Below are 26,344 nucleotides of genomic sequence, written 5' to 3' on the forward strand. Positions count from 1 at the left end.
CCCTTGAGTATAAACTCTTTTTAGTATATGTGCTACCGAAGTAAGCATGTACACATTTTTTAAAATATTCCATGTCATGAAATGGGAAGTACCCATAAAGCACTCTGCTGCATACCTAAGTACAATGGTTGTCTTGAGATAAAGCACTTGTACTACCAGTTGAGTTATGAGCTGAACTAGCCATATTTGTCGTGAAACACGTTTTTCACTTAAATGGATGACTGACAAACGGTGGTATTTAGGTGTGCATATCTGGCAAATGTTTTCTCAAAAATTCATGAAGCAAGTCTGTTACTTTAAGGAAAATAATTGATAATACTGTTAGCAATGATGAGATTGGAACTTTTAAGTGGAAATTAGAATTTTGAAAACCTCATACCCACCTCTGTGAGCTTGATAGTTTGTTGATGCTTAAAGACTTTTCTGATGAGATCAGTGATTATATTAATGACTGTGATTTTTAAAATATAGTATAATGACATATTACAATATTTGGAAGATCTGTATAACTCAGTGAACCGATATTTTCCAAATGACCAATATATGCTATTATAGAATCAATCATACATGGGTATAATATACATTCAAAATGAAAAATAGATCAATGCATTTCCTTGATATGGTTTTAGATTCCACATTGCAACTAACCTTTAAGAAGCTATTACTTGTTGGGGCGCCTGGGTGGCTTGGTCAGTTAAACCTCTGACTTCGGCTCAGGTCATGATCTCACAGCTCCAGCATCAGGCTCTGTTCTGACAGACAGATTCTGTGTCTCCTTCTCTCTCTGTCCCTCCCTGGCTTGTGCTCTATCTCTCTCTTTCAAAAATAAATAATAAACATTAAAAAATAAAGAAAAAGAAAATTATAATTATTGACATACATTAAAAAAATAAGCTATCACTTGTCGAGTTTTGGTGTAATATTAAAGAAAAATATCCCAGTGATCTATAAGAGCTATTAAAGTATTCCTTCTTTTCCCAACTATATCTTTGTGGAACCAGATTTTTTTCACATATTTTAATCTAAACAAAATGTCACTACATTGAAAGGAGAAGCACACATAAAAATCCAGCTTTCTATTATTAAGTCAAACATTAAAGATGTTAGTAAAAAAGAGAAATAATGCCATTCTTCTCATTTTTTAAATTTGGGAATATATATCTATTTTTCATAAAATACATTATATTAACATGTAACAAACTTATTCTACGTATTTTTAAATTTTTGAAAAACTTTTATTTTAGAGAGAGAGAGAGAACATGAGGAGAGAAGGGCAGAGGGAGAGAGAGAGAATCTTAAGCAGACTTCCTGCTCCACATAGAGCTCTACACAGGGCTCCATCCCACAGACCTAGGATCATGATCTGAGCCAAAATCAAGAGTCGGATGCTCAACCAAGCCACCCAAACACCTAAGTATTTTTTAATGAATTAATATTTTTAAATTTTCTCATTTTAATTTTTACTATGTAAGTAAATATATATCAAAACCTATATAAAGCTTTTTGAGATCTTCAATAATTTTTAAGAGTGTAAAGAGGTCGTGAGACCAAAAACTGTAGGAACCACTATTCTAAATAGTTCTCCAAACTTGAGCTGGTCTCCTTTGACTGTTTATTGAAAGACAGTGCTTAGGACAAAACTACAATAGAAAATCATCACCTTCTAGTTCATTTAGAACATTGTTTAGGAGAATCTTCAGGAGCTAGAGTTAGTTATAATTTGTCCTCACAGTAACAGGTAAGTCTAATAGAGTAGGGCCATTGAGTTCAAGAAAGGCAAGTCAGAGACCTTTCAGGAAAGATAGGCTGCCAACTCTGCATCAAGGAAAAATAAAGAGTTGACCTCACCTCCCTTTTTTTGTACACCTATATGCCTACATGCTATTATCAACAATGTAGATATTAAAGTTATATGCTTCATTAAAAGCATTCAGAAGATTTCCCCCCTCTGAAACTCCTTTTGATTAGGAATCCTGTTTGCTGATATGTGTGTCTCTATAAATAAATTAGGGGAAACTTGTCCTTTTGTAATAAAAAAGATAAAAGAGTTGCAGTTGGGTCTCACCAGGGGCCCACAATTTCTGCTCAAGAGGGTATAATAAAAAGTGTTACAACTGGGATGCCTGGGCGGCTCAGTAGGCTGAGCATCCGACTCTTGATTTCAGTTCAAGTCATGATGTCATGGTTGGTGGGGTCGATGACATGCATCGGGTCTACACTGGCAGTGGGGGAGCCTGCTTAGGATTCTCCCTCTGCCTTTCTCTCAAAATAAATAAATAAACTTAAAAAAAAAAAAGTATTAGAAGAGTCCACTGCTGCTGGACTGGTACCATGATCAACTTCCTAAATTTAGCTCTAAGATCAATGTGGGAATCCCTCAGTTGTCTGCCTCCTTTTCAATCAACAAGCAAACAAAGCCAGACTTGAGGTTCAGTCTGAGAGTAGAAAGTCATGTATATACCTGAATATTGATGAGCTCTGAAGTTAATAAAGAATAAAAACCAGGAGAATCCATTTGACCCATTTCAGCCTCTTGGTGTCCTGAAATTTCCGTCTCACTGTGATGAAAAGAATCAAGGTATGATCTAACTCAAAAGAGGGTTGTTATTCAAGAGTAAAGGAAATAAATAGGGACCTAGTCTAGCTTCAGATGGGGTTTTTTCTGAAAATAGACAAGAGCATCACCAGTGAGGTCAAAGCAAGAACTGCTTGGAGTCTCCCAGTAGGCTCTTCAATTATTGTTTTGATCATTGCAGGAAGCTTCCTGTTACCATTTTCTATATCCACCCAGGCCATCTTGGTCAAAAACTACTATTTTATCTTCCTCGAGACTTCTCATGCGTGAGGAAAGTAAAGAATAATGATCTACGTGAACCCTGGAGTCAGCCTGCCAGGATGTGATCTATTGTAATGATCTAGGCAGAGAACACCTCTCGAGGTCTCAATTTCCTCCCCGTAAAATCGAAAGAGTGACAGCACTTTATAAGGTTCTTGTTAGGACTAATCGAAGATAATGCATACAAAGCATTTAGCACAAGACGCGGAACATACTAAGTACCTAATAAACAAAAGTCATTATCACGGCGATTCTTTGCTTCATATTCCCATCTGTGAGCAGTTTTTTTCCCGTTATTTCTCAACATAACTCTTTCTTTCGGGGCTGTTGATCTCGGAGGCCTCTGGTCCTTCATATCCCTGAGTCATCATCATTAAAATGCCGGATTTCTGAAGTCATTCCTCCCCCTCCTGCTCGCTAGGGCTCCCTCTCCTGACTGCTTAGCTTTGGTGAGGGCCCAGACCTAAATTCCGTGACCACGAGTCTCTGTCGGGACTCGGCCTTGGAAGAACATCCCCAGTCCTCTTGGAGACCACCTGAGGTTCGACAAAACTGATCCCCACCAGACTCTGAGAAACGCTCCAGCCCAAGAGTGGCGCGAGCCCGGAGGCGGGGCCTCGCTCGGAGGTGAGAACGAGGCCAGGGGCGGGGCTGTGCTCCGAGGTGAGCACGAGGCCACACCCCGAGGTGAGCGTGCTGGGGGCGGGGCCACATCCGATGTGGGCGCGAGGCCGGGGGCGTGGCCGCGCCGGGGAGCCGCCCGAACCATTAGGGATGCGCCAGCTGCCTCCCCAGGCGGCGCGCGCAGCCGCCCCCGGGCTTGAGGCAGCGCAGGGGTTAAGGTCGCCGGCGCCACCTGGGCGCCGCTGAGGAGACCCGCGAGCCGGCGAATCCCGCGCGGGCGCGGCGAACAGGTGCCCGCGCGCGTCAGGCGCCGGCAAGGGGCGGGGAGAGGGGGCGCGGCCGGAAGCCCGGGGCGGGGTGCGGCCGGCCCGGTGAGCGGGAGGAGCCGAGGGAGGCAGGAAGGAGTTCGCCCGGCTGCGCCGCGCGCGATGTGGAGCCGCCGCCTCGGCGCCTGCAGCAGCCGCCGCCGCCGCCGCTGCTGCTGGGGCTGCCGCCGAGCCGAGGGACATGGAGCGCGGCTGCAGAGAGCGGCCGCCGGCAGCAGCAGCAGCGAGCGTCGCAGCGACAGCGGAGCGCAGCCCGCCCGGTGAGGCGCTGCCCGGCCGGCGGCGGCAGCGGCAGCAGCAGCAGCAGCAACAGGGCGGCTGAAAACTCGGCGGCAGCGTTCCTCGCAACCTCCCCTCTCGCTTCGCCGCCCCCCGGTCTTCCCTTCCTCAGCCTTTCCCTTTGCCACCCCCTCCTCCTCCCTAGCGCGAGCCGAGCAGCTGAGCCCCGGGGGCGGCGGCGGGGGGGGGGGCGCGTGCCGCCGGCGCGGGGGAGGGGCGGGCCGGCGCGCGCCGCGCCCAGGGCTCGCGGGGACCCGAGGGGCGCGTGCCGCGGCGCGGGGCGAGGCGCGGGGCGCTGGGCGGCGCGGCGGGGCCCCTCCCCCCTGCAGCCTGGCGCGCGCCGGCCGGGCCGCACCGCTGCGGGCTCCGCGCGCGCGGGCCATGTCCGCCTTCTGCCTGGGCTTGGCCGGCCGCGCTTCAGCACCCGCGGAGCCGGACAGCGCCTGCTGCATGGAGCTGCCCGCAGCGGCCGCGGACGCAGTCGGGAGTCCAGCCGCCGCCGCCCTCATCTCCTTCTCCGGGGGCTCCGGGGAGCTGGAACTAGCGTTAGAGGAGGAGCTGGCGCTGCTGGCGGCCGGGGAACGGCCGTCCGACCCCGGGGAGCATTCTCAGGCCGAGGCCGGGCCTCCGGCCGAGGGGTCCGGACTGCAGCCGCCGCCCGCCCAGGATCCCGAACTGCTGTCGGTGATCCGGCAGAAAGAGAAGGATCTGGTGTTGGCGGCCCGGCTGGGCAAGGCGCTGCTCGAGAGGAACCAGGACATGAGCCGGCAGTACGAGCAGATGCACAAGGAGCTGACAGACAAGCTGGAGGTGAGGACGTCCCTCGTGGGATGGGTGGGAAGCAGGGAGAGCCCTTTCGGCCTTGGGCAGCTTCAGCTTCGGGAGCCACCCACCCTAACTCCTTCCTTACTCACCCTGCCTTAACAGAAAACCACCTGGAGGGGGGGGGTCGGGTGGAGGGTTTCGAATTATCAGACCAGGGCAACATTGAATCCACCTGACTTCAGCAAATGGGTCCACGCACCGCCCCAGCCCCGCTGTGGGCCATTCTATATATGTACTGTACACAGCGTCTAAAATAGAGCTTACAGTATGACTAATTTATACAGCGCTGAGGTGATGTCTGCACACAGAGAAATGAGAAAGTCGGGAAGCATTTAAAATATGCTCCAGGTTTTCAGAGTAGTTAATCTCTAATCAGGGTGTTAGCCTTAAAGCCTTCCAGTTTTGGCGTTAAGGCCTCCAGATGCCCTTGTCTTAACTTCCCGGCAGCTCAGAGTTGTGGGAAACAAGTGCCCCTCAAGGAGCTTTATATAGCCTTCAAATACTCAGGGATTAGGAAATGTGGTTCCATTGCAGAAATCAGGCAAGCCTGGGCTCGGCATGTGACTGTTGGTAGTGGATTTAATTTGGACCTCGGCATTTATGTGTATTTTGTATTTAAACAGTACGCTTTTTTTTTTTTTTTTTTTTTTTTTGTCTTCTGGGCCTCATTCATGCGATTCGGTGGCCAAATGCAACCCATGAGAACCATGTTACTTTAACTATTATAAATACTTCTTAAAGTGTGTAAGATTTCTGCCAGTTTTCTGTATCAAAGTCTTTTGGAGCTATGCCTGTTTGTTTTCTTGCCCTTTACTGGGAAAGGGCCTTTAAAGTGGTATGGAATGCCAGCCTTTGTAAAAATTAGCTTTTTTTAAAAAAGGGGGTGGGGCATCTGTGGCATTGGAGACTAGCTTATTTTTTTTTTCTGCCTGTGCATTTACTGTTGTTACCCAGTTTGGTTGCAACCAGTTCTTTTTATTCTTAGTTACAAGAGAATAGTACAGTCCTGAATAAGGTCTGAAATTGACCCTAGTCTGCTTCCATATCACTGCTGCTGGTTGAACAGTCAGAATATAAGTCCAGAAACTTTTCTATAATAAGATTTAAGTGTGTTTGTAGTCTAGGGATGTATCAAAAGTAAATCAGGGAGAAAAAAGGAAACCAGTTGAGTGCCCTGTAGTTCAGTTGGCCTGTTAACTGGGTCTGCCAGTCGATGAACTCCTGAGATACCTCTCTGAAAAGTGGTTTGTGAAACCTATAGGTAGACTGCCAAAAAGCACCCAGTGAATTGAAGTGTTTAGTTTTCACTGGAAGTAGAGGTCTAGAAATAAAAGGTTTTTTTTTAATGGGATTTAGTTACATGACTCTATATAGAAGTACTACTGTAGAGATTTATTCTTGTGATTTGAAATTCCTTCAGTGAGGGACTTATTGAAGAAACATTGTTATCAGTCAGTTTGATTAGTGATGGATTTCTGAGTAATCCTGAGTGTGCAGTTACACACACCCTGGGTTCCATGTGGAGCCCTTATACATTTCTTCACAAAGGAAAAAGATTTAAAAATTCTATAACAAGAAGGGTTCTATTGTGAAAGAATAAATTACCTTTGACTTTTTGCTATTGACCAAACAGATGGTAATAAAATATTTTAAAGCTCTTAAATTAGTTTTTAAAATCATCATTCCTCTACAGGTCACCATATTGAACTCTAGCGTATATTTTAATTTCTGGGGGCTGGTTGCACAACAGTGTGAATGTACTTAACACTAAGCTGTACACTTAAAAATGGTTGAGGTGGTAAATTTTATGTTCTATATACTTACATTTTAAATTTTTGTTTAAAAAGCCAAATATAGGGGCTCCTGGGTGGCTCAGGTCGTGATCTCGCGGTCTGTGAGTTCGAGCCCCGTGTCAGGCTCTGTGCTGACAGCTCAGAGCCTGGAGCCTGCTTCGGATTCTGTGTCTCCCTCTCTCTCTCTCTGCCCCTTTCCTGCTCATGCTCTGTCTCTCTCTGTCTCAAAAATAAATAAACGTTAAAAAAATAAATAAAAATAAAAAGCCAAATATATTGATTGTTACTGAACATGAGTATTAGAGGGTTCAGTTATACTATTTTTTTCAAGGTATATTTCAAGGAAGATTATCATGAACAATTTTTAGTTTTTTTTAAAAAAGCACATTTAAAAAGATCCCATAAAGATATTGTCATTAGTTCCTTGTTAATTCTTTTAATTCTTACTAATATGAGAGAGACAAACCTAATAGAGGGCGATTCATTTGATACCTGCAAGTGAATTTTCCTTTCAGCATAAATTTTTTAAAATATTTTTTTTAAGTTTATTTTGAGAGAGAGAGAAAGAGCACAAATGGAGGAGAGGCAGAGAGAGAGGGTGAGAGAGAATCTCAAGCAGGCTCTGAGCTCTCAGCACAGAGCCCATCGTGGGGCTCAAACTCATGAACCATGAGATCATGACCTGAGCCAAGATCAGAAGTCAGATGCTCAATGACTGAGCCATCCTGGTGCCCCACCTCTATATTCTTTAAGCAGCCTAGATTTTAGCATGTCTGCTTAGGGACAAAATACTTTATAAAGTTTAACACTGCCATGCTATATTTTCAATTAAATTAAATACTTAAGGGTAGAAAACTAGCCTTTTAAAAGCATTTGTAATTTTCCACAAACTGTCAGTGGTGCAAATACATTTTCTCACAGGTTGGTTTGAAAGATTAACACTTGAGGGGACTCTGAGAGAATGTTGGTTTCACTGTTAAATAGTGAGACTGGTCTTGTTTTAATCCCCTCTGTTCCCTTATTCAAAACTGGCACCTTTCTAACCTCAGGACCAATAAGCCATTGTTAAGATTTTTTTTCTACCTATTTGTTAATATCGAATACCTTTCCAGTTCTGTGTGCCAAACCTAAGATTTTGTTTTGTCATTTAAAATATAAAGTACTTGATCTCATACTGCTCTCTTATTAAAGGCACACTCTTTAAAGTCTTTAATGGCTTAAAGATTAACATAGAATTTTTTTGGCTATATATCTCTTAGGGTTAAAATGAAGATTCAATTTAACTTAAAATACTGGAAGATTGTGGTCATTTTTTTCCACTCTTAAATTGACTATATTGTATTTTATTCATTCACTGAATTATATTTTCATATACTTAAAGTTCTAAAGTTATTTTTTTAAGATTTTATTTTTTAAAGATCTTTTTTAAAAATTTATTTATTTATTTTGAGAGAGAGACAGCGTGAGTGGGGGAGAGGAAGAGAGAGAATCCCAAGCAGGCTCTGCACCATCAGCACAGAGCCCAATTCGGGGCTTGAACTCACAAACTGTGAGACATGACCTGAGCTGAAACCAAGAGTCAGACACTTAACGGGCTGAGCCACCCAGGTGCCCCAAGATTTTTCAAAGTAATCTGTACATCCAACATGGGGCCCAGATTCACAACCCTGAGCCCAAGAGTCACATGCTCCACTAACTGAGCCAGCCAGGCGCCTGTAAAGTTACTTTCTAAAATTTATTTTTTCTGCACCTACAGTGAGCCCTTTTGCTTTTATATCTTATATCCAGCCAGGTCCTTAGTTTTTTTTCTGGAACGTGAACTAAGACAGTAACTCAGATTTATATACTTTTTTCTTCAGTATTTTATTTATTTAGTTTCTAAAAATACTGTTTTTAACATGCAAGGTCCCCTTTTTTCCTATTCCAGCTGAGAGTGGATTATCTCTTACTGCATGCAGAGGTAGTCTTTTACCTCAACTACATTTTCCTTTTCCTTCTGCAGGTCAATTCTTAGGATTCTAGTACAATTTTTTTTTTTTAAGGGCAAAACAAATAAAATGAAAGTGATCACCTAATGAGAGTCACAAGTAGATTTGGGGTAGGCAAATCTAGAGCTCCTTATTTGCATACAGTGTTTGGTCCACTTAAAAAAATAGTACTTTTTCTTTGTATTTTTCAAGAATCATATCCTGGACTTACGACAGTGGTGTTGCTTTTTTAGCTCTTGGCGGAAATCCATTTTCAGTAACAACCAATTTTAGATTGGTTAATGATGTTAACTTTTTATTTTTTCAGAGTTTTAAATACCTTTTTTTTTTTTTTTTTTAAGAATGGTTTCAGATGGGGCGCCTGGGTGGCTCAGTCGGTCAAGCGTCCGACTTCAGCTCAGGTAATGATCTCACGGTTCATGAGTTCGAGCCCCGAGTCAGCCTCTGTGCTGATGGCTCAGAGCCTGGAGCCTGCTTCGCATTCTGTGTCTGCCTCTCCCCCAATCACATTCTGTCTGTCTGTCTGTCTGTCTGTCTCTCCCTCAAAAATAAACAGAAAAAAATTTTTTAAATGGTTTCAGATTTACAGAAAAAATGGAAAGATGGTACAGAACATTTGCATATGTTCTGCACTCAATTTCCTCTGTTATTAACATCTTACATTATCATGGTATACTTGCCATGATTAAAAATCCATTACTGATACACTGTTAACTACACTCCTTAGTTTATTCAGATTTCCTTAGCCTTTATGTACTGTGTTTTTCTGTTCCAAGACTGCAACCTGGATACATTACATTCAGTTTTCCTATCTTCTTAGTCGCCTCTTTGCTGTGGTACTTTTTTTTATGTTTGTTTGTTTATTTATTTATTTTGAGAGAGAGTGAGAGAGCGTGTGCTCGAGCTCGAGGGAGAGAAGAATCCCACTCAGGCTCCATACTATCAAGCCCAGAGCCCGATGCAGGCTTGATCTCACGAACCATGAGATTATGACCTGAGCTGAAATCAAGAGTCGGATGCTTAACTGCGCCACCCAGGTGCCCATGCTGTGGCACTTTTTTAGACTTGTTTATGATGACCTTAACAGTTTTGATGGTAACTTTTCTTCTTTTGTTTATTGAGGTATAATTGACATTATTAGTTTCAGGTGTAGATATTAACTTTAACACAGGAATAACACATAATATCTAAAATGGCATATAACACAACGTATAATCCCTGACCTCCATACTTCCTAATATGCTGCCTAGAGTTTACTGGTTAATTTAACACTTAATGAAAATACGATTCTAGGAAACCTTTCTTTTCTCTTATTAGACAGAAGGCTAAATTCTTTCTGTTCATTAATAGGAAAGTCTTGACTGCTTTTTTTTCAGTGTTGGGAAACCTGAATTAGGAAGTTTGTCACATGACCAGAAAAATATAAGGACAGAATAAACTAATCAGCACCACCTGTCACAACCCCTCCCCCAACTCCAAGTGGATTGGATTGTTTTAGTTGCTTAGTTGGGCTGTTCACTAACAGCTGTTTGCTGAATATTTTTAAGTCTCTCTGTTCTTTTAGAACACAAGCCTAATTTATCTGGCCTCTCAGTAACACTGTGATTACTGAGTTCTTGCTGTTGCCTTCTGCTCAATCTTTTTCATTTTGGAAAAACTGAATAAAACCAAGTATCACAATTTTAGGATGGCAATTAGCATTTGTTTCTGCATTTCATCTTTTTGAAGTCTCTACAGTGACTAAAACATTCTCATTTTTGGAGTTTAGCAATATGAGGAAAGCACAGAGCAGAAAGTTCTCAGGCTGATGAGTAGAAGTCCCTCCCTTATTCTTCCTTTCCTTGCATGCTCCAAGCCAAGGTTCTATAAAGTCTAATGTGACTTCTTCAACAAATATACTAGAGTGACTATATCCGAGTGAGTTGTTTCCCAGAGTGATCGACCTGGAGGACCATACATTTATTTCAGTAAAAACTGCCTTTGCTAATGTGATCAGAATTTTCATTTTGGATTGCTGATTTTATCTTTTGGCACGTTATTTTGACTGCTGTGTCATGGTAAATTTACATCTTTTAGGGATAAATTTGACTTTCAGAAGTGTTAACAAGTCAGCAAAAAAGGGAATAAGATGTCAGGGTGAAACGGGGTAATCTCTTTTTTAGACACATCTTAAATGTGAAGTAATGTGACTGATTTTCATTTTCTTGTGCAACTATACACTGGCCCTTAACACTCTCCAAAAGAATTACTCCAAAAAATATTCACAAAGTGAGAACTTGGATAGAATAAGAGTGTAGAAGAGATGACCAAGTACTCTGAAGAAGATTCATATGCTCATCGTAGCTTGTAGAAACATTCTCGGTGCTTGATATCAACCTTCAGTGCATCAGAATTTCCTGTAGAGCCAAGATAGATAGATGAGTAGACAGATGCATGCCTAGGCTTCATCCCATTCTTAACTAATCACAATCTTTGGGATTGAGGTCCAGGTGGGTATATTTTCAACAATTTTATCAGAGCTTTTCTGAGAGCCGTCCCCTCCCCCCCAAATTGACCGTTGCTTTAACTTCTATTTAATGTACTCCTTGGGGTATAGACTTTGCTATTTCATACATAATATGATTTTTAAGTAGAACATACTTGCCTCTGTTAAGACACATGCGTCTTATCTCACGGAAACAAAGAGGGGTGCCTGGCTGGCTCAGGTGGAAGGGCATGCGACTCTCAGTCCAGGGTTGTGAGTTCAAGACCTACATGGGATATAGAGATTACTTAAATAAATAAAACTTAAAAAAAAAAACCCAAAAAACAAAAGGGTATTCTTATTTCCTTCAAAAGAATCCTTTTTTATTGAGCTGCTGCTTCAAGCCATCTGTACTTTGCATACCATTTGTTACAATTTATTTTTTTTAAGTTTATTTATTTTGGGAGAGAGAGAGAGAGAGAGAGTGCACATGAGAGAGAGAGGGAAAGAGAATCCCAGGCAGGCTTTGTGCTGTGACTGTGGAGCCTGATTGGGGCTCAAACTCATGAACCATGAGATGATGAACTGAGTGGAAATCAAGAGTCAGATGCTTAACTGACTGAGCCACCCAGGCACCCCACAACTTACTACTTTTATCAGTCTCTCCCACTAGAATGAAAGCTCCATAAAGGCAAGAACCATGTCTGTTTTACTTTGCACTATGTCTGCAGCATAGTGGCTGACCCATCGCAGGTACTCCTCAAGAATAAATGAGTGGATCGGAAATAAATGTGCAAAGCTGATAAGCCATGATTTAAAGTAGACCTGAAGCTGAACTTGCTTGATATCCAAATATAATTCTATATATCACAACAAGTATTTATTGAATTGTGATTTGGAGTGCTAAACAGAGTCAGATGACTTAAACACAAATCCCAGCTCTGCCATTTACTAGTTTGACCTTGAGCTTGTTACTTGACCTCTTATTGTAGGTTACCTCATTTGTAAGAAAAGATGGTTAATCTGAAGGATCCCTAGAGTTCTTTCCGTCCCTGAAAATTCTTTGATTCTAAGTGTCTGGTATTATGCCAGGCATGATAGCTGATTCCAAAAGAAGCCTTCTTAAGGACTTGTGTTAAGTTGTTTAAATGTATAGTTTACTAGTTAATTAGATGACTAGGGCTGAATTTCAAGTGAATTCCTGAGTCTATAGTCCCATCCATAGTCCCATGCCCAACGACAAGAATAAACACAGTAATATTAAGTGTTTTTAATAAGAACAGCATGCTAACTCCTTCCTACTCTGTAAGAAGGGAGTGTTTTTGTAGCTGTGAAATAGACAACTTTTCCCATGTGGCAGTGTTTTGTTGTGCTGACTGGGAAGAAGGAAAGTTAGGAGAGTGTGAAAAGAGAAAAAAGGCAAAGGCTGTACATTTTTAACAGTTTTTAAATCCTCTTCACTTCTCACCCAGCACTTAGAACAAGAGAAACACGAACTAAGAAGACGATTTGAGAACCGAGAAGGGGAATGGGAAGGGCGCGTGTCAGAGCTGGAGAGTGATGTGAAACAACTTCAGGATGAGTTGGAGAGGCAGCAGGTTCATCTACGGGAAGCAGATCGAGAAAAAACACGGGCTGTCCAGGAATTATCAGAACAGAACCAGAGGTTATTGGATCAACTCAGCAGGGTAAGCCACGAGTTAAGAATTTATGGTATAAAATACTGAAAGTTGAAACCAAAGCTGCTGTATGATGTTGTTCATACATATGGTAAGAGTAAGTTTTTGTTGCCATTGGTGTTGATATCAACAAGTTGAATAATTTTCACCTATGGGAACGTCAGCTGTGTGAACTAGGAGTCAGGAACCAAAACCCTTACCTCTCATTAATCAGCTAAGAGACTTTGACAATCACTTAACTTGGGAGATTTTTCGTTTTTAAAATGAAAAGAGTTGTGCCTAATGATTTCTGACGTTTGGTATAGCTCTAAAAGTCTGTGATTCCTTTACCTAGAAAAAGTCTGTCATGGATGAAATTATGTTAATGAATTTGGTTCAGATATTAAATGGTGCCATCTTTAAACTGAAAAGCTTGGGGAAAATTAGAGCAAATGATTTTCAATGATGAAATGTGAATGTACATTTCTTCATATTATTTGAATATGAGAGGAGAAGTAGATGTGTATCTGTATTTAAAATTTGTTCTTTTATATCCTAGTAAGTAAAAAATTCTCGTGCCTTTATAGAATGGTGTTATGGAAGTATTAATTAACCAGGGTCAAGACTGAAATCATTGCAAAGAGGGAGTTTGAGGGCTGAATAGGTCCAAATCTAATTTATATACAGAACATACCTTTTTAACAAATGCAGGAATGTTATTAATGCCCTGGTCTCTAAATCCACCTACTTTTAAAAATTAAGAGTGGGATTTACTATGGTACTTCAGTCCTTCTTATGTGTTGAAAATAAAACTATTAACTCTTTAGTTATCAGAAGAAGAAAGAACTTCTAGTCTGATCTCATTGTGTAGGTCATGCTTTGATCTTTGGAAAAGGCTTAGCTAGAGCAGTACATGGAAAATTCTTGGCATTTCTACTAATTCGATGGGTAACACCGTATGAAGTCATTTAGTTTGTCATAGTTGGTTCCCATGGATACTCTGAGACGGGTCAAAACCTGCATGCCTCACTAGGAAATGTGAGGTAAATGCCACAACTAGGGAAAGATACAAGAAGGAGAGGCAGAGGAGAGAATGGAAGTAGGGAGGAAGGAGAGGGAGACAGGAAGGTAGAAAGAAGGGGAAAAAGAGATACCTAATAACTTGGAAAGTAGCTAGTTGCAGGAAATATTGACACGTGTGAAAGGTAAGAATCCACATGATAGGCAGAACTAAAGGTCTTGCCTTCCCATCTAGGAGATTAAATCACTATTTGATTGACTGGAAAGAAAGAGTTGGACAGTTCTTCAAGAAGTCACTTCAAGGCCAGTTTAGTAACAGCATTTCTGACTCTGTTCTAAAACCCTTTGCAACAGCTGAGAAGGGAATCTCTATCCTTGTAAGATTTTTAAGATTTTGAGTGTTCATTATTCATGAAAGATTAAGTTAACTGGACAGGCCTAGCCAGATTTATTTATTTATTCAACATTTATTTAATACTTATTTTGAGTGACTTCATGAAATCGAGCCCTGCATCAGGCTCTGTGCTGACAGTGACGAGCCTGCTTGGTATTCTCTCTCTCTCCCTCTCTCTCTCTGTTCCCTGCCCCCCACCAAAACATAAAATAAATAAACATTAATACTTATTCTGAGCAGGTGTTTCTTATGGAAACCTATGAAAGGAATACAGCAAACCAAAACAATTAAAGGGGAAATTATCTCTTGGGAGTAAGTTCATGTTATAAGATAACATGAGCAGAAACGACTCAATTCTGCTTTCTGATCTGGTGAAAGATAGGTGGCCAAGAGAGATGAAGGAAGAAAGCAAATATTAAACACCATGTAGCAAAAGAGCAGTGAGCTTGGAATTTAGATGCATGTTGAATCTTGACCCTGCTTCTCATTGGCTGGTTCACCTTGTTTTTGCCTCGATTTTCTAATCTTTAAAATGGGGATAAAAATCTATACCTTATGCAAGTACTTTTGAAATGAAAATGAGGTAATGTGCCCGTGTTATGCTGCAGTATATGAAGGTAAGGATTTCAGTATTAATGGTTGTTTTAATAAAGCAGTATATTTATAGTTGGGGTTCCTTTGCCTAGTTTCTCTGTAGAAAATCCTGATAAGCTGTTCCCAAAAGGATATAGGGGGATAACATTTCCACTAGATCTAGATTCTTGTTATCCTCTCTGGCCTTGAATGTAGGCCCTTGGTGAGTTGTGTGGCTTTTTTTTCCCTTTCTCTTTTTAAGCAGGACAAGCCCCTGGGGTTTTCCATCAACAGCCATTTTAGATTGTATTTTATTATCATTTTATTAACTGGGTATTCAGGAACCAAAGGAGTTGAGTGCTTTGAAGTGAATTAAGATTCTCATGGGACAAGATAACAACCAGCAGAGGTAGTAGAAGGCCTCGCTTTTCTTGTGATGTCTATAACATGTCTTTATAAGCGTGAAATGTATAATATTTAAAACTTAGTACAATACTTCTGTGATACTTTTGTCTGAAGTATTTTTTTAAGTTTGTTTATTTATTTATTTATTTATTTAGTAATTTCTACACTCAGCATGGGGCTCGAACTCACAAACCCAGACCAGGAGCTGCATGTTCTGACTGAGTCAGCCAGGCACCTCTGAAATATTTTTAAGTATATTTCTTTTGCTGCCACAGACTCCAAGGTTGTTATATATATTTTTTAATTATTTATTTATTTTTTAAGTTTGTTTATTTATTTTGACAGAGTTCAAACAGGGGAGGGGCTGAGAGAGAGGGAGAGAGAGAGAATTGCAAGCAGGCTTTGTAACTGTCAGTACAGAGTCTGACCCAGAGCTTGAACTCACAAGCTATGAGATCATGACTTGAGTTGAAATCGAGAGTTGGACGCTTAACCAATTAAGCCACCCAGGTGTCCTTTTCTTTCTTTTTTTTTAATAACCGCTCTAATTGAGATTAATTCATATACCATAACATTTACTTTTTAAAGGTATAAAAATTCACTGAGTTTTAGTATATTCACAAGGTTGTGGAACTCTGAACAGTATCTCTCTTTTTTTAATGTTTATTTTTGAGAGAAAGAGCATGAGCAGGGAGGGGCAGAGAAAGGGAGACACACAGAAACAGAAGCAGGCTCCAGGCTCTGAGCTGTCAGCACAGAGCCCAGTGTGGGGCTTGAACCCATGAACTGCAAGAACATGACCTAAGCCAAAGTCAGACACTTAACCGACTGAGCCACCTAGGGAACTTTGTCACCACTATCTAATTATAGAATATTTCACCCCCCCACCCCAAAAAGAAATCCTATACCCATTAGTAGTCACTTTCCATTCCTCCTAACCCTCCCTATCCCATGCCCTGACCCCTGGTAACCATTAACCTACTTTCTGTTTCTGTGGATTTGCCTATTCTGGACATTTCATATAAATGAAATCATACATGTATGATTCTTTGTGACTGACATCTTTCCCTTAGTGATGTTTCAAGGTTCATCTGCATTGTAGCATATATCAATAATACTTTATTTTTATGGCTGAAGAATATTCCATTGTACGGATATAACATTTTGTTCATTAGTTGGTGGACATTTGGGTTGTTTCCACTTTTTGGCTGTTATGAATAAGTTTACCATAAACATTCATGTACAAGTTTTTATGTGACCAAGGTTCTTTTCAGCTCTATAATAGGATGCTATGAGCATATATATCCCATGAGCTTCTGGGTCCTCATTATCATGAAGGAAGGAATAAGTATTGTTCTAATTTTATAGCTGGGAAAACTTGAGGGACAGAAAGGCACATGACTTGTTTAAGCCTTTTCTAATTCAAGACTTGTTAGGGTTCCTGTGCTTTACTTTCAGATTTCTAAGGCAGTAATTAAGGTCACAGGTTTTAGAGTCAGACAGCCCTGTGGCCAAAGACCAACTCTGCTATTTATGAGTTGGGGAAACATGCGAAAGTTTTTTCACTTTTTTAAACCTTAGTTTCCTTCTTTATAAAATGGAAACAATTATATTATCACTATTACCTGATACTGTTAGGAGGAGCAAATGAGATAATATATGTAATCTCTAACCATGGTGTTTAGCATATTGTAAGTGCTCAATAAATGGTAGCATGGTTTATAATTATCATGTCTTCTTCATGTAGATGGTGTTTCTGTATCTAGTCAAACTTTGATTCTCTAACCTGAGAGAAGAAGAATCTGAAGTGTCCCCAGCATATATTAGTGTTTGAAAATGTTGTGTCTTGCAGTTAAATTTCTATTCAAAAATATTTGAGTAAAAGTGATCTTTCTAGGAATTGAGTCAGATTTGTTCTATGGCATCTTGTATCCCCTAGATACTGCTTCAGATACCCTGGGGATACCTTTATTCCAGTTTATTTGTTCATTTGGACAAAATGCCCTCTAAATTCTCTTCTAGCTTCTAAAATTCCGTGAGACTCATTTTTGTGAAACTCAAGCTGACCTATTTGGGGAAAGTGTAATTCACTTTCTGAGTTAGAAAGTGACACCATGTGGGAATGCAGGCTGGTGCAGCCACTCTGGAAAACAGTAGGGAGGTTCCTCAAAAAACTAAAAATAGAACTACCCTATGACCCAGCAATTGCACTACTAGGTATTTATCTAATGGATACAGGTGTGCTGTTTCGAAGGGACACATGCACCCCCATGTTTATAGCAGCACTATCAACAATAGCCAAAGTATGGAAAGAGCCCAAATGTCCATCGATGGATGAATGGATAAAGAAGATGTGGTATATATATATATAATGGAGTATGCCTTGGCAATCAAAAAGAATGAAATCTTGCCATTTGCAACTACATGGATGGAACTGGAGGGTATTATGCTAAATGAAATTAGAGAAAGACAAAAATCACATGACTTCACTCATATGAGGACATTAAGAGACAAAACAGATGAACATAAGGGAAGGGAAACAAAAAGGATATAAAAACAGGGAGTGAACAAAACAGAAGAGACTCATAAATATGGAAAATAAACTGAGGGTTACTGGAGGGGTTGTGGGAGGGGGGATGGGCTACATGGGTAAGGGGCACTAAGGAATCTACTCCTGAAATCATTGTTGGGCACTATATGCTAACTAATTTGGATGTAAATTTAAAAACATAAAAAGAAAACAAGTTAATAAAAAAAAAGGAAAGTAACACTATGATGGCATTGACAGTGGGGTTTAATAGGATATGTTAGACATTTATCATCCTACCTCAAAAGTGGAAAGATGGGGTGCCTGGGTAGCTCAGTCGGTTAAGTGTCTAACTCTTGATCTCAGCTCAGGTCTTAATCTCAGGGTCGTGAGTTCAAGCTCTGCAGGTGTAGAGTCCACTTAAAAAAAAAAATGGAGGGATGCCTGGGTGTCTCAGTTGGTTGAGCATCCAACTTCAGCTCAGGTCATGATCTTGCAGTTTGTGAGTTTGAGCCTTGCACCTGGCTCTCTGCTCTCTCTGCTCATCAGCACAGAACCCGCTTTGGATACTCTGTCCCCGCACCTGCCCTCCCCCTACTCCTCACCCCTCTCAAAAATGAATAAACGTTTTTGTTTTTTTTTTTTTAAGTGGAAAGAATACAGTGGGCCTTGCTTTCGGAAAAAGGAGAGGTGAAACATGGGCCATACTACATAAAACTTAGAGGTTTTGGGGGGCATCTTGGTGGCTCGGTTGGTTAAGTGTCCAACTTCACATCAGGTTGTGATCTCACGGTTTGTGAGTTTGAGCCCTTCATCAGGTTCCGTGCTGACAGCTCAGAGCCTAGAACCTGCCTCAGATTCTGGGTCTCCCTCTCTCTCTGCCCACCCCTGCTTGCACTCTGTCTCTCAAAAATGAATAAATGTTAAAAAAACAAAACAAAACAACTTAGAGGCTTTTTGAGAATCCTTTTTTTTTTTTTTTAAGTTTATTTACTTATTTTGAGAGAGAGCAGGCAGGGAAGGGCAGAGAGAGGGAGAGACAGAAAGACAGAATCCCAAGCAGGCTCTGTGCTGTCAGCATGGAGCCTGACATGGGGCTCAAACTCACCAACAGTGTAATCATGACCTGAGCCAAAAGCAAGAGTCAGATGCTTAACCAACTGAGCCATCCAGGTGCCCTGAGAATCCTGATAAATACATAATACAGTACTTTTCACTGGCATTACAGCAGAATCCTCCAGAACCCCCAAATGATTTTTCTCCCCAACAGTAGTAGTGAAGATAATAGAGTTCTAATTAGTGTTAGAGTCCTGAAGTGATCATTCACTAATTTAACCTGCTACGGCTTATACCATATTTTAGGTGCTGTAGAAACTTCTTATAGTTTGCATGTACAGCATCAAGCCAAAACAGTGATTTGAACGGTGTAGAAATAGTCTTATTCACAATAACAATAATGTCAGTAATAATAAGCTTCTCATTTAGCCTTTTCAGCCTTCAGAAGTTGACATATTTTCTTCTTTTTATTAAAACTTTTTAAATGTTTTTATTTATTTTTGAGAGAGAGATAGAGCATGAGCGGGGGTGGGGTAGAGACAGAGGGAGACACAGAATCCGAAGCAGGCTCCAGACTCCTAGCTGTCAGCACAGAGCCCAACACAGGGCTCCAACTCGTAAACCTCGAGATCATGACCTGAGCTGAAGTCATACATTTAACTGATTGAGCCCCCCCAGGCGCCCCAACATAAGATATTTTCAAAATGAATCTCAGTAGTGTTAGAAATTTCAGTAAAAGAAGGCATTTTCACAGTTTGTACTAATAAAGCACTGCTCATACTTCCTTGTAAAACACTAAGGTCAGATAAGCACTTGTTGACCAAAGAATGGGAGAAATTATTGATTTCTCCTTAAAAAGGGGGGTGGGAGGTTAAAATTTCCTAGGGACTTCTAAAGTTTACTTCCCCAAAATACATAGCTCTAGAGTTTGTAGAAACTGGCTGGGAAATGCTCTTACACTTTTTCCCTGCAGTTTTGTACATGAAATAGTCACACCCTTTTCCCCCTCCTTCCCTAACTCCTCATCCTACCAGCAGCAGAACCATATGCTTAATCCTAATCCCATTTTCTCTAGTAGGGGTCAGGGTTTCAGACTGCAGGACCGAATGTATACAGTCTTAGTGACTGTTTATTATGTATTGGGTTACAATTTTTGGATAATTATGTAGATATTTGCATTTTCCATTTATAAAACCATGACATACTTCACACAGAAAAGTGCAGAGAGTAATATAAATCCAACTTTGTAAAATCTTAACATTTTGTCATATTCAGATTTTTTAAAGAGATAAAACATTGATACATTTGAGGGTTTCATGTCAGTCCTCTCCACTTTTCCAGTTACTCTTCTACCTATTCATGTGTTTATACTGCACACGTGTGTGCATGTATGTCAACATATATATTCCATTATATATACTATATCCATTAATATTGTATAATAACATTTTTCCATGTTTCAAACACTTAATAAACGGCAGCATCATTCTCACAGATAATGTTCACATCATTCTGTACTTCATTCTTTTGGCTCAATGTTATGTTTAAGGGATTGACATTTTAATAAATATAGTTCTAGTTCATTTATTCCAACTGTTTATTATTTGGGCAAATATAGTACAATATACTTATTCTTTTATTGATAAACCTTTAAGTTCCTAATTTTTCATTACTGCACACTTTCCTGCAGTGACTATTCTTGTGCACATATATTTGTGTTAATCTGGTAAACCTAGGAGTGGAATTGCTTGGTCCAAGAGTAAAGACCTCTTCAAAAAAAAAAAAAAAAAGAGTAAAGACCTCTTCAACTCCATGAGATGTTGTCAAATTACTCTCCAAAACTGTTGTACAAATTTACATTCTTAGCGTGCAGTGTGTGTGAGAGCCAGTATGTGTGATTGTTCTCATCTTCACCAACACTTGGTGTTGGTTTTAAAAATCAGTCTCCAGGCACCTGAGTGGCTCAGTCAGTTGGGCGTCTGATCCTTGATCTCAGTGCAGGTCTTGATCTTAAGGTTGTGGGTTCAAGCCCCACATTGGGCTCCACGTTGGGTATGGAGCCTACTTAAAAAAAAAATTAGTCTCATGTATCTGAAATGGTATTTTTATTGTTTTTTTTTAATTTTTATTTTAATTTTGATTTCATGAATTGCTAGTAAGGTTGGGCATCTTTTGTTTTTATGTTTATTGTGAATTGCCTGTTGGTATCTTTCACTGTTTTCTTACTGGTGTGTAAGCATATTTTAACATGTTCTTGATGCTGTTAAATTTTCACTTTGTTTATGGAGTCTTTTACTAAACAGAAGTGTGTACTTTCATTGAAGTCAAATTTATTAATCATTTCTTTTATGATTTGTTCTTTTGTGTTTTGATTTGTCCTATTCTCCCAAGTCCTAAAGATATTTTCCCATGCTAATTACAAAAACTTAAGCTTGTTTTTTACATTTAGATCTTTAATCTATCTAGAACTTATTTTATAGTGTGATATAGCATAGGAAACCAGTTGTGTTTTCTATGCTGATTCTGTTTCAGTGCTGTTTATTTCCCCACGGATTTCTAATACTATATGTATTTTTGTAATGAAAAAAAAATCCTACTATTTATTCTTGAATGAAGAGCCAAGATAACTTAAAATAGAAATTTCAGAAGGTTTTAGAAAACTGTATTAGGTGGCTAGGACTGCTATAACAAAGTGGATGGCTTAGACAGCAGAAATGTATTATCTTGTGGTTCTAGAGGCTGGAGGTCCAAAATCAAGGTGTCTTACGGGTTGATTCCTTTTTACTAAAAAAAAATTTTTTGGGGGGGGGCGCCTGGGTGGCGCAGTCGGTTAAGCGTCCAACTTCAGCCAGGTCACAATCTCACGGTCCGTGAGTTCAAGCCCCGCGTCAGGTCTGGGCTGATGGTTCGGAGCCTGGAGCCTGTTTCCGATTCTGTGTCTCCCTCTCTCTCTGCCCCTCCCCTGTTCGTGCTCTGTCTCTCTCTGTCCCAAAAATAAATAAAAAACGTTGAAAAAAAATTTAAAAAAAAAAATTTTTTTTAATGTTTATTTATTTATTTTTGAGAGAGAGAGACAGAGCACGAGCAGGGGAGGAGCAGAGAGAGAGGGAGACACAGAATCTGAAACAGGCTCCAGGCTCTGAGCTGTCCATACAGAGCCCGACGCGGGGCTCGAACTCACAAGCCATGAGATCATGACCTGAGCTGAAGCCGGACGCTCAACCGACTAAGCCACCCAGGCACCCCAGGTCGATTCCTTTTTAGAGCTAGAAAGGAAGGGTCTGTTCCAGATCTTGTTCCCTGGCTTGTAGATGGCTGCCTTCTCCTTATGTCTCTTTCCTCTATATGTAATTCTCTCGGTTTTCAAATTTCCTCTCCTTATAAGAACAACATATTGGATTGGGGCCCAGCATAATAACCACTTTTTAATTTGATTACCACTGTAAAGACTTTGTCTCCAAAAAGGTCACATTCTGAGGTACTGGAGTTTGGACTTCAACAGGGATTTTGACCCATAACAACCATTTTGAGCTGTTTTTTGCCAGAAGGTCCAACTCTTGGATGTTAGTGTTGTCTGTGGGAAGTGTTCACAGTGGTTCCACTTTCCTTGGAGGTTCCATACATTCAATAACATATTTACACACTAAAGGTACATATGCCTATGACCATATGACTAAGGGCTGCCATGACCAGTGGGAAGAGATTTCAAATGTTTAATTGCATTCTTTGAAAAAGTCCCAGATCCACCTTCCCTGCTGCTTCTCCTTTAATGATTAACTGGCTTTCTATTCTTTTGAGTAAAATAGTGAGTGAGTTATTTATTTACTTATTTATTTAAGACCTCCTTTAATTTCAGCATTCAGTAAATATTTATTGAGCAAGGCACAAGGGGATACAGTGGGGGAACATAAGACATATGATATGTGAAGCTACTAGAAAGAGGTATATAAATAACTAAACAAATCCACAAGATAACTATAGGTTGTGGTAGGTACTGTGAAGGATGATGTGATGGTAAATGACCAGAAAGAAGAGAGCAACTTTAGAAAGAGTAGGTAGGAAGGAGATAACATTTGAGGTGAGACCTGTGGGGTGAAGAGTCAGCCATAGAAGAGATGGAAGAATAATGTTCTTTGATGGGTACTGTCAGATTGTAAACGCTTTGGGAGCAGGGACTGTGTACACACACACACACACACACACACACACACACACACACAAGCAGGTATCTAGCAGAGTGGCCATTCAATAAAAGATAGGTGGTTGTGTTTTTGTTGTTAAATGACAAGCTAAGGTACCTAATAAAGAAATATTTAGAACTATAACTTTCTGAAAAATATACTGCCCCTTCATGCACTCTGTGGAAGGGCACTCTTGACTGTTTCAAATACAGTCTTAGACTGTATCTGTTCTGTTTAGAAACCAGTGGTCAAAGAGACCATGGATGTCAACACTATGACAGGCAAGCTACAGATAATGGTGACTCAGTTACCTAGAGATCTAGTGTTGTCTTCATAGATTCTCCTTCTGGAATTGCATAAAAACCCAATCTTCATGAACTGAGGAGAGTGACTACAGAATGGACAGAGTTTTGGGGTACTGACCTAAAGCTGCAAGTACTTTTTGTGTTATGCTGTGACTTCTCCAACGGTCTGTATGTTGGTCAGTTTCTGAGTGACTGGCCTTGTGGTCCTCTGACCTTCCTGATGGAGATGGAAATCAGCATTTCAACTTTTACCGAAAAACTTTTCTCGTGGGAGGATTGGCCGTCATTTGGGGTTGGGTATCATTATGACTCCCACTCTGACTCACGGGGTACATACACTCTGGACAAAAAAACTCTCTGCCTCCAACTATCTTGTCATCTTATCTGTTCTTAGAGCCCAAAATGGTCTGTAGTGTGGAGAAGGAGTCAGAGGTTCCCCTTTGGAAAGCTGATAGTGACTGCTTTTGAACAGAGTCCCATGAGGGTCTATAGTTGCTCTGTGTGCAGCCCTGGATGCTAAACTCGTGAGAATTCACCTTAAAAGTCATTATTTTTCCCCTTATTTGTTTCAGTATTGTGCTATATCTTAACTTTTATTTTGACACGGCCCTCCCTGTTGGTCCTTTCCCCCCTCATTGCAACTCTATAAGTATCTCTAACAAACTTCTCCCTTCTTCCTCACAACCAGAATTATAGTCATGTGTCTAGTCACTATGGCTTTGGGTATTACTATCTACTTGTGTCAAAAAGAGAAGCTATATTGGGGGCAGTATATAAAAAGGGCTGTTCCAAAAGCTGGGTGAAGAGAAAAAGGGTTGTTACTATAGAATCACAGGTAAGGCAGGGGACAAAAAGAATTTAACAGGAAGTTAGGCCTAGGTCTGAGGCCAGGAGAAATCAAAGCCTGCATTTTAAACTGGAAGGGCTTAGGCCAAGAGATGCCTGGAGGAATAGTCTGAAGATTGGTGATAAAGAGGTTGAAATAAAGGAACAAAGATTCACTTGTAGTTTAAGTGAAGCCAGGCAGTTTGAAATCTATGTCTATTAAAACTTTGCATCCAGTGAGGTATTCTTTTCTGAAACTTGGTTTCTATAGCTAGGATAGGGGTGGCTTCTTAAGGAACTAAGCCTCACTGAATATTTTTTACAAGATACTGAAGATTCTATGTTTGCCTTTGCCTGAAGTTTCCACTCATAGGTTTTTCATTAAAAAATTTATAGAGTGTTTTTTTTCCCCGATGGCAAAAAGAACTCACATTTCATTGTAAAGTAAAATTTAGACAATATAGAAATGTTTGATATAAACAGTGAAAATCCCCCATGATCCTCTGTTAAAGGAAATACTAATAACAGTTTGGTGTTAATATATTTGTATTTTTCCATATGTCACACATAACTTTTCTATTTTTGCTTTTTTTAAAAAAAAACAAAATGTTTTGTTAATTTTTTTATGTATTGTATCTTGGTGTTTTTTTCATATTTTTAATGGTTGTATATAGTACTCCATGTTCAAAAGGCCATACCATAGTTAGTGTTAACCATTTTGTATTGAAAACCATGTGCATTGGTTACAGTGTTTTAGTTACAAACACAGCTGCAGTGAACATCCTTGTGTACTTATCTTGGTACTCTTATATCAGCCTTTCCCTGGATTGAATTCCTAGAAGTGAGGTATCTAGGTCAAAAGGTGTGTACATTTAAATTTTTAATAAATATTATCATCGTGCCCTCCAAAAATGTTTTCACAGTTTTATTCTCCCTAACATTTATCTTTATTAGGCTGAAAAACCTATCATTCTTCACACATAAGTAGTAAAACTGTATGGTCCTTAAAGAAAATGGAGGTAATGTTCATCACAAAATTGAAGATAATGGTTACCTGAGGAGTGTGAAGGGGAGAGGGTTGTCATCAGGAAAAAAAGTGCTTGGGGAGGTGGCCTCTGGGATGGTCTACTTCTTGGCCTTGGTAGTAATTAAGTGGATGTTTGCTTTACAATTACTTATTAAACAGTGTATATAGGTTTTGTGTATTTATCTTTATATATATTTGGTAATAAAAAGAAAAAGTCATTCAACAAATATTTATGATGTATACCTACTATGTATGAAGGAACTGTTCTGTGTAACAGAGATACTGCAGTGAACAAGATAAATTTCCCTGTTCTGAGATAATGGAGGAGATTGATGATAAAGAAAGAAATACATAAATAATACAAGTCAGAAGTGGTAAGTGCTATAATCACATATAGCCAGGCAAAGGGGAGAAAGTGGTAGCTGTAGGGACAACTCAATTTTGGATAGGGCTGTCGAGAAGGAACCTTTGAAGGGATGAGATTTGAACAGGCACCTAATAGATTAAAAAGAAGTGAAAGAATATTCCAGGCATTTAAAAGCCTAGGAATGAATGGAAAGCAGGTTGATGTGACTGGGGTGTAGTCAGTTTGGGAAGAGTGTGGGAGATGAGGTCAGAGGGACAGTCAGTGGCTAGATTATGTAGGGCCTTACTAAGCCATGATACAGATTTGGGATCTTATTCAGTGTGCTGCAAAGCCAGCGATCTGTTTTTGGCAGGGGAGCATCATGATGTGATTGAGAACTGTTGTTAATTTTTTTTAAATGTTTATTTTTGAGAGAGAGAGAAAGAGAGCGCAAGTGGGTGAGGGGCAGAGAGAGAGGGAGACACAGAATCCGAAGCAGTCTCCTGGCTCTGAGCTGTCAGCACAAAGCCCGACGCGGGGCTTGAACCCACAAATCGCGAGATCATGACCTGAGCCAAAGGTGGACGCTTAACCGACTAAGCCACTCAGGCTCCCCGATAACTGTTTGTTTGTTTTTTTAATTTTTTTTTCAACGTTTTTTATTTATTTTTGGGACAGAGAGAGACAGAGCATGAACGGGGGAGGGGCAGAGAGAGAGGGAGACACAGAATCAGAAACAGGCTCCAGGCTCCGAGCCGTCAGCCCAGGGCCTGACGCGGGGCTCGAACTCACGGACCGCGAGATCGTGACCTGGCTGAAGTCGGACGCTTAACCGACTGCGCCACCCAGGCGCCCCACCCCGATAACTGTTTTTAAAAGATTATGTTAGCTG

At 40.4% G+C, this 26,344-nt stretch overlaps 1 protein-coding gene across 5 annotated transcripts in view; it reads left to right on the top strand.

The window, feature by feature from the left end:
- The first annotated feature begins 4,339 nt into the window (after nucleotides 1–4,339).
- The window catches only part of BICDL1 (BICD family like cargo adaptor 1), a 103,675-nt gene continuing 81,670 nt past the window's right edge, over nucleotides 4,340–26,344 (top strand). The window contains exons 1-2 of one of the 5 annotated variants that reach the window (XR_008291906.1): nucleotides 4,340–4,875; nucleotides 12,608–12,823. Coding sequence is in view for 4 of the 5 variants with exons in the window: in XM_053206659.1 (XP_053062634.1) it covers nucleotides 4,447–4,875; nucleotides 12,608–12,823 (645 nt within the window). In the remaining variant the exon portion in view is untranslated. The remainder of the gene's footprint in view (nucleotides 4,876–12,607; nucleotides 12,824–26,344) is intronic. The other 4 variants (XM_053206659.1, XM_053206660.1, XM_027043937.2 and 1 more) reach the window with 4 other exon arrangements.

The sequence above is a fragment of the Acinonyx jubatus genome, chromosome D3 (genome assembly GCF_027475565.1).
Source record: "Acinonyx jubatus isolate Ajub_Pintada_27869175 chromosome D3, VMU_Ajub_asm_v1.0, whole genome shotgun sequence".
NCBI classification, from domain to species: Eukaryota; Metazoa; Chordata; class Mammalia; order Carnivora; family Felidae; genus Acinonyx; species Acinonyx jubatus.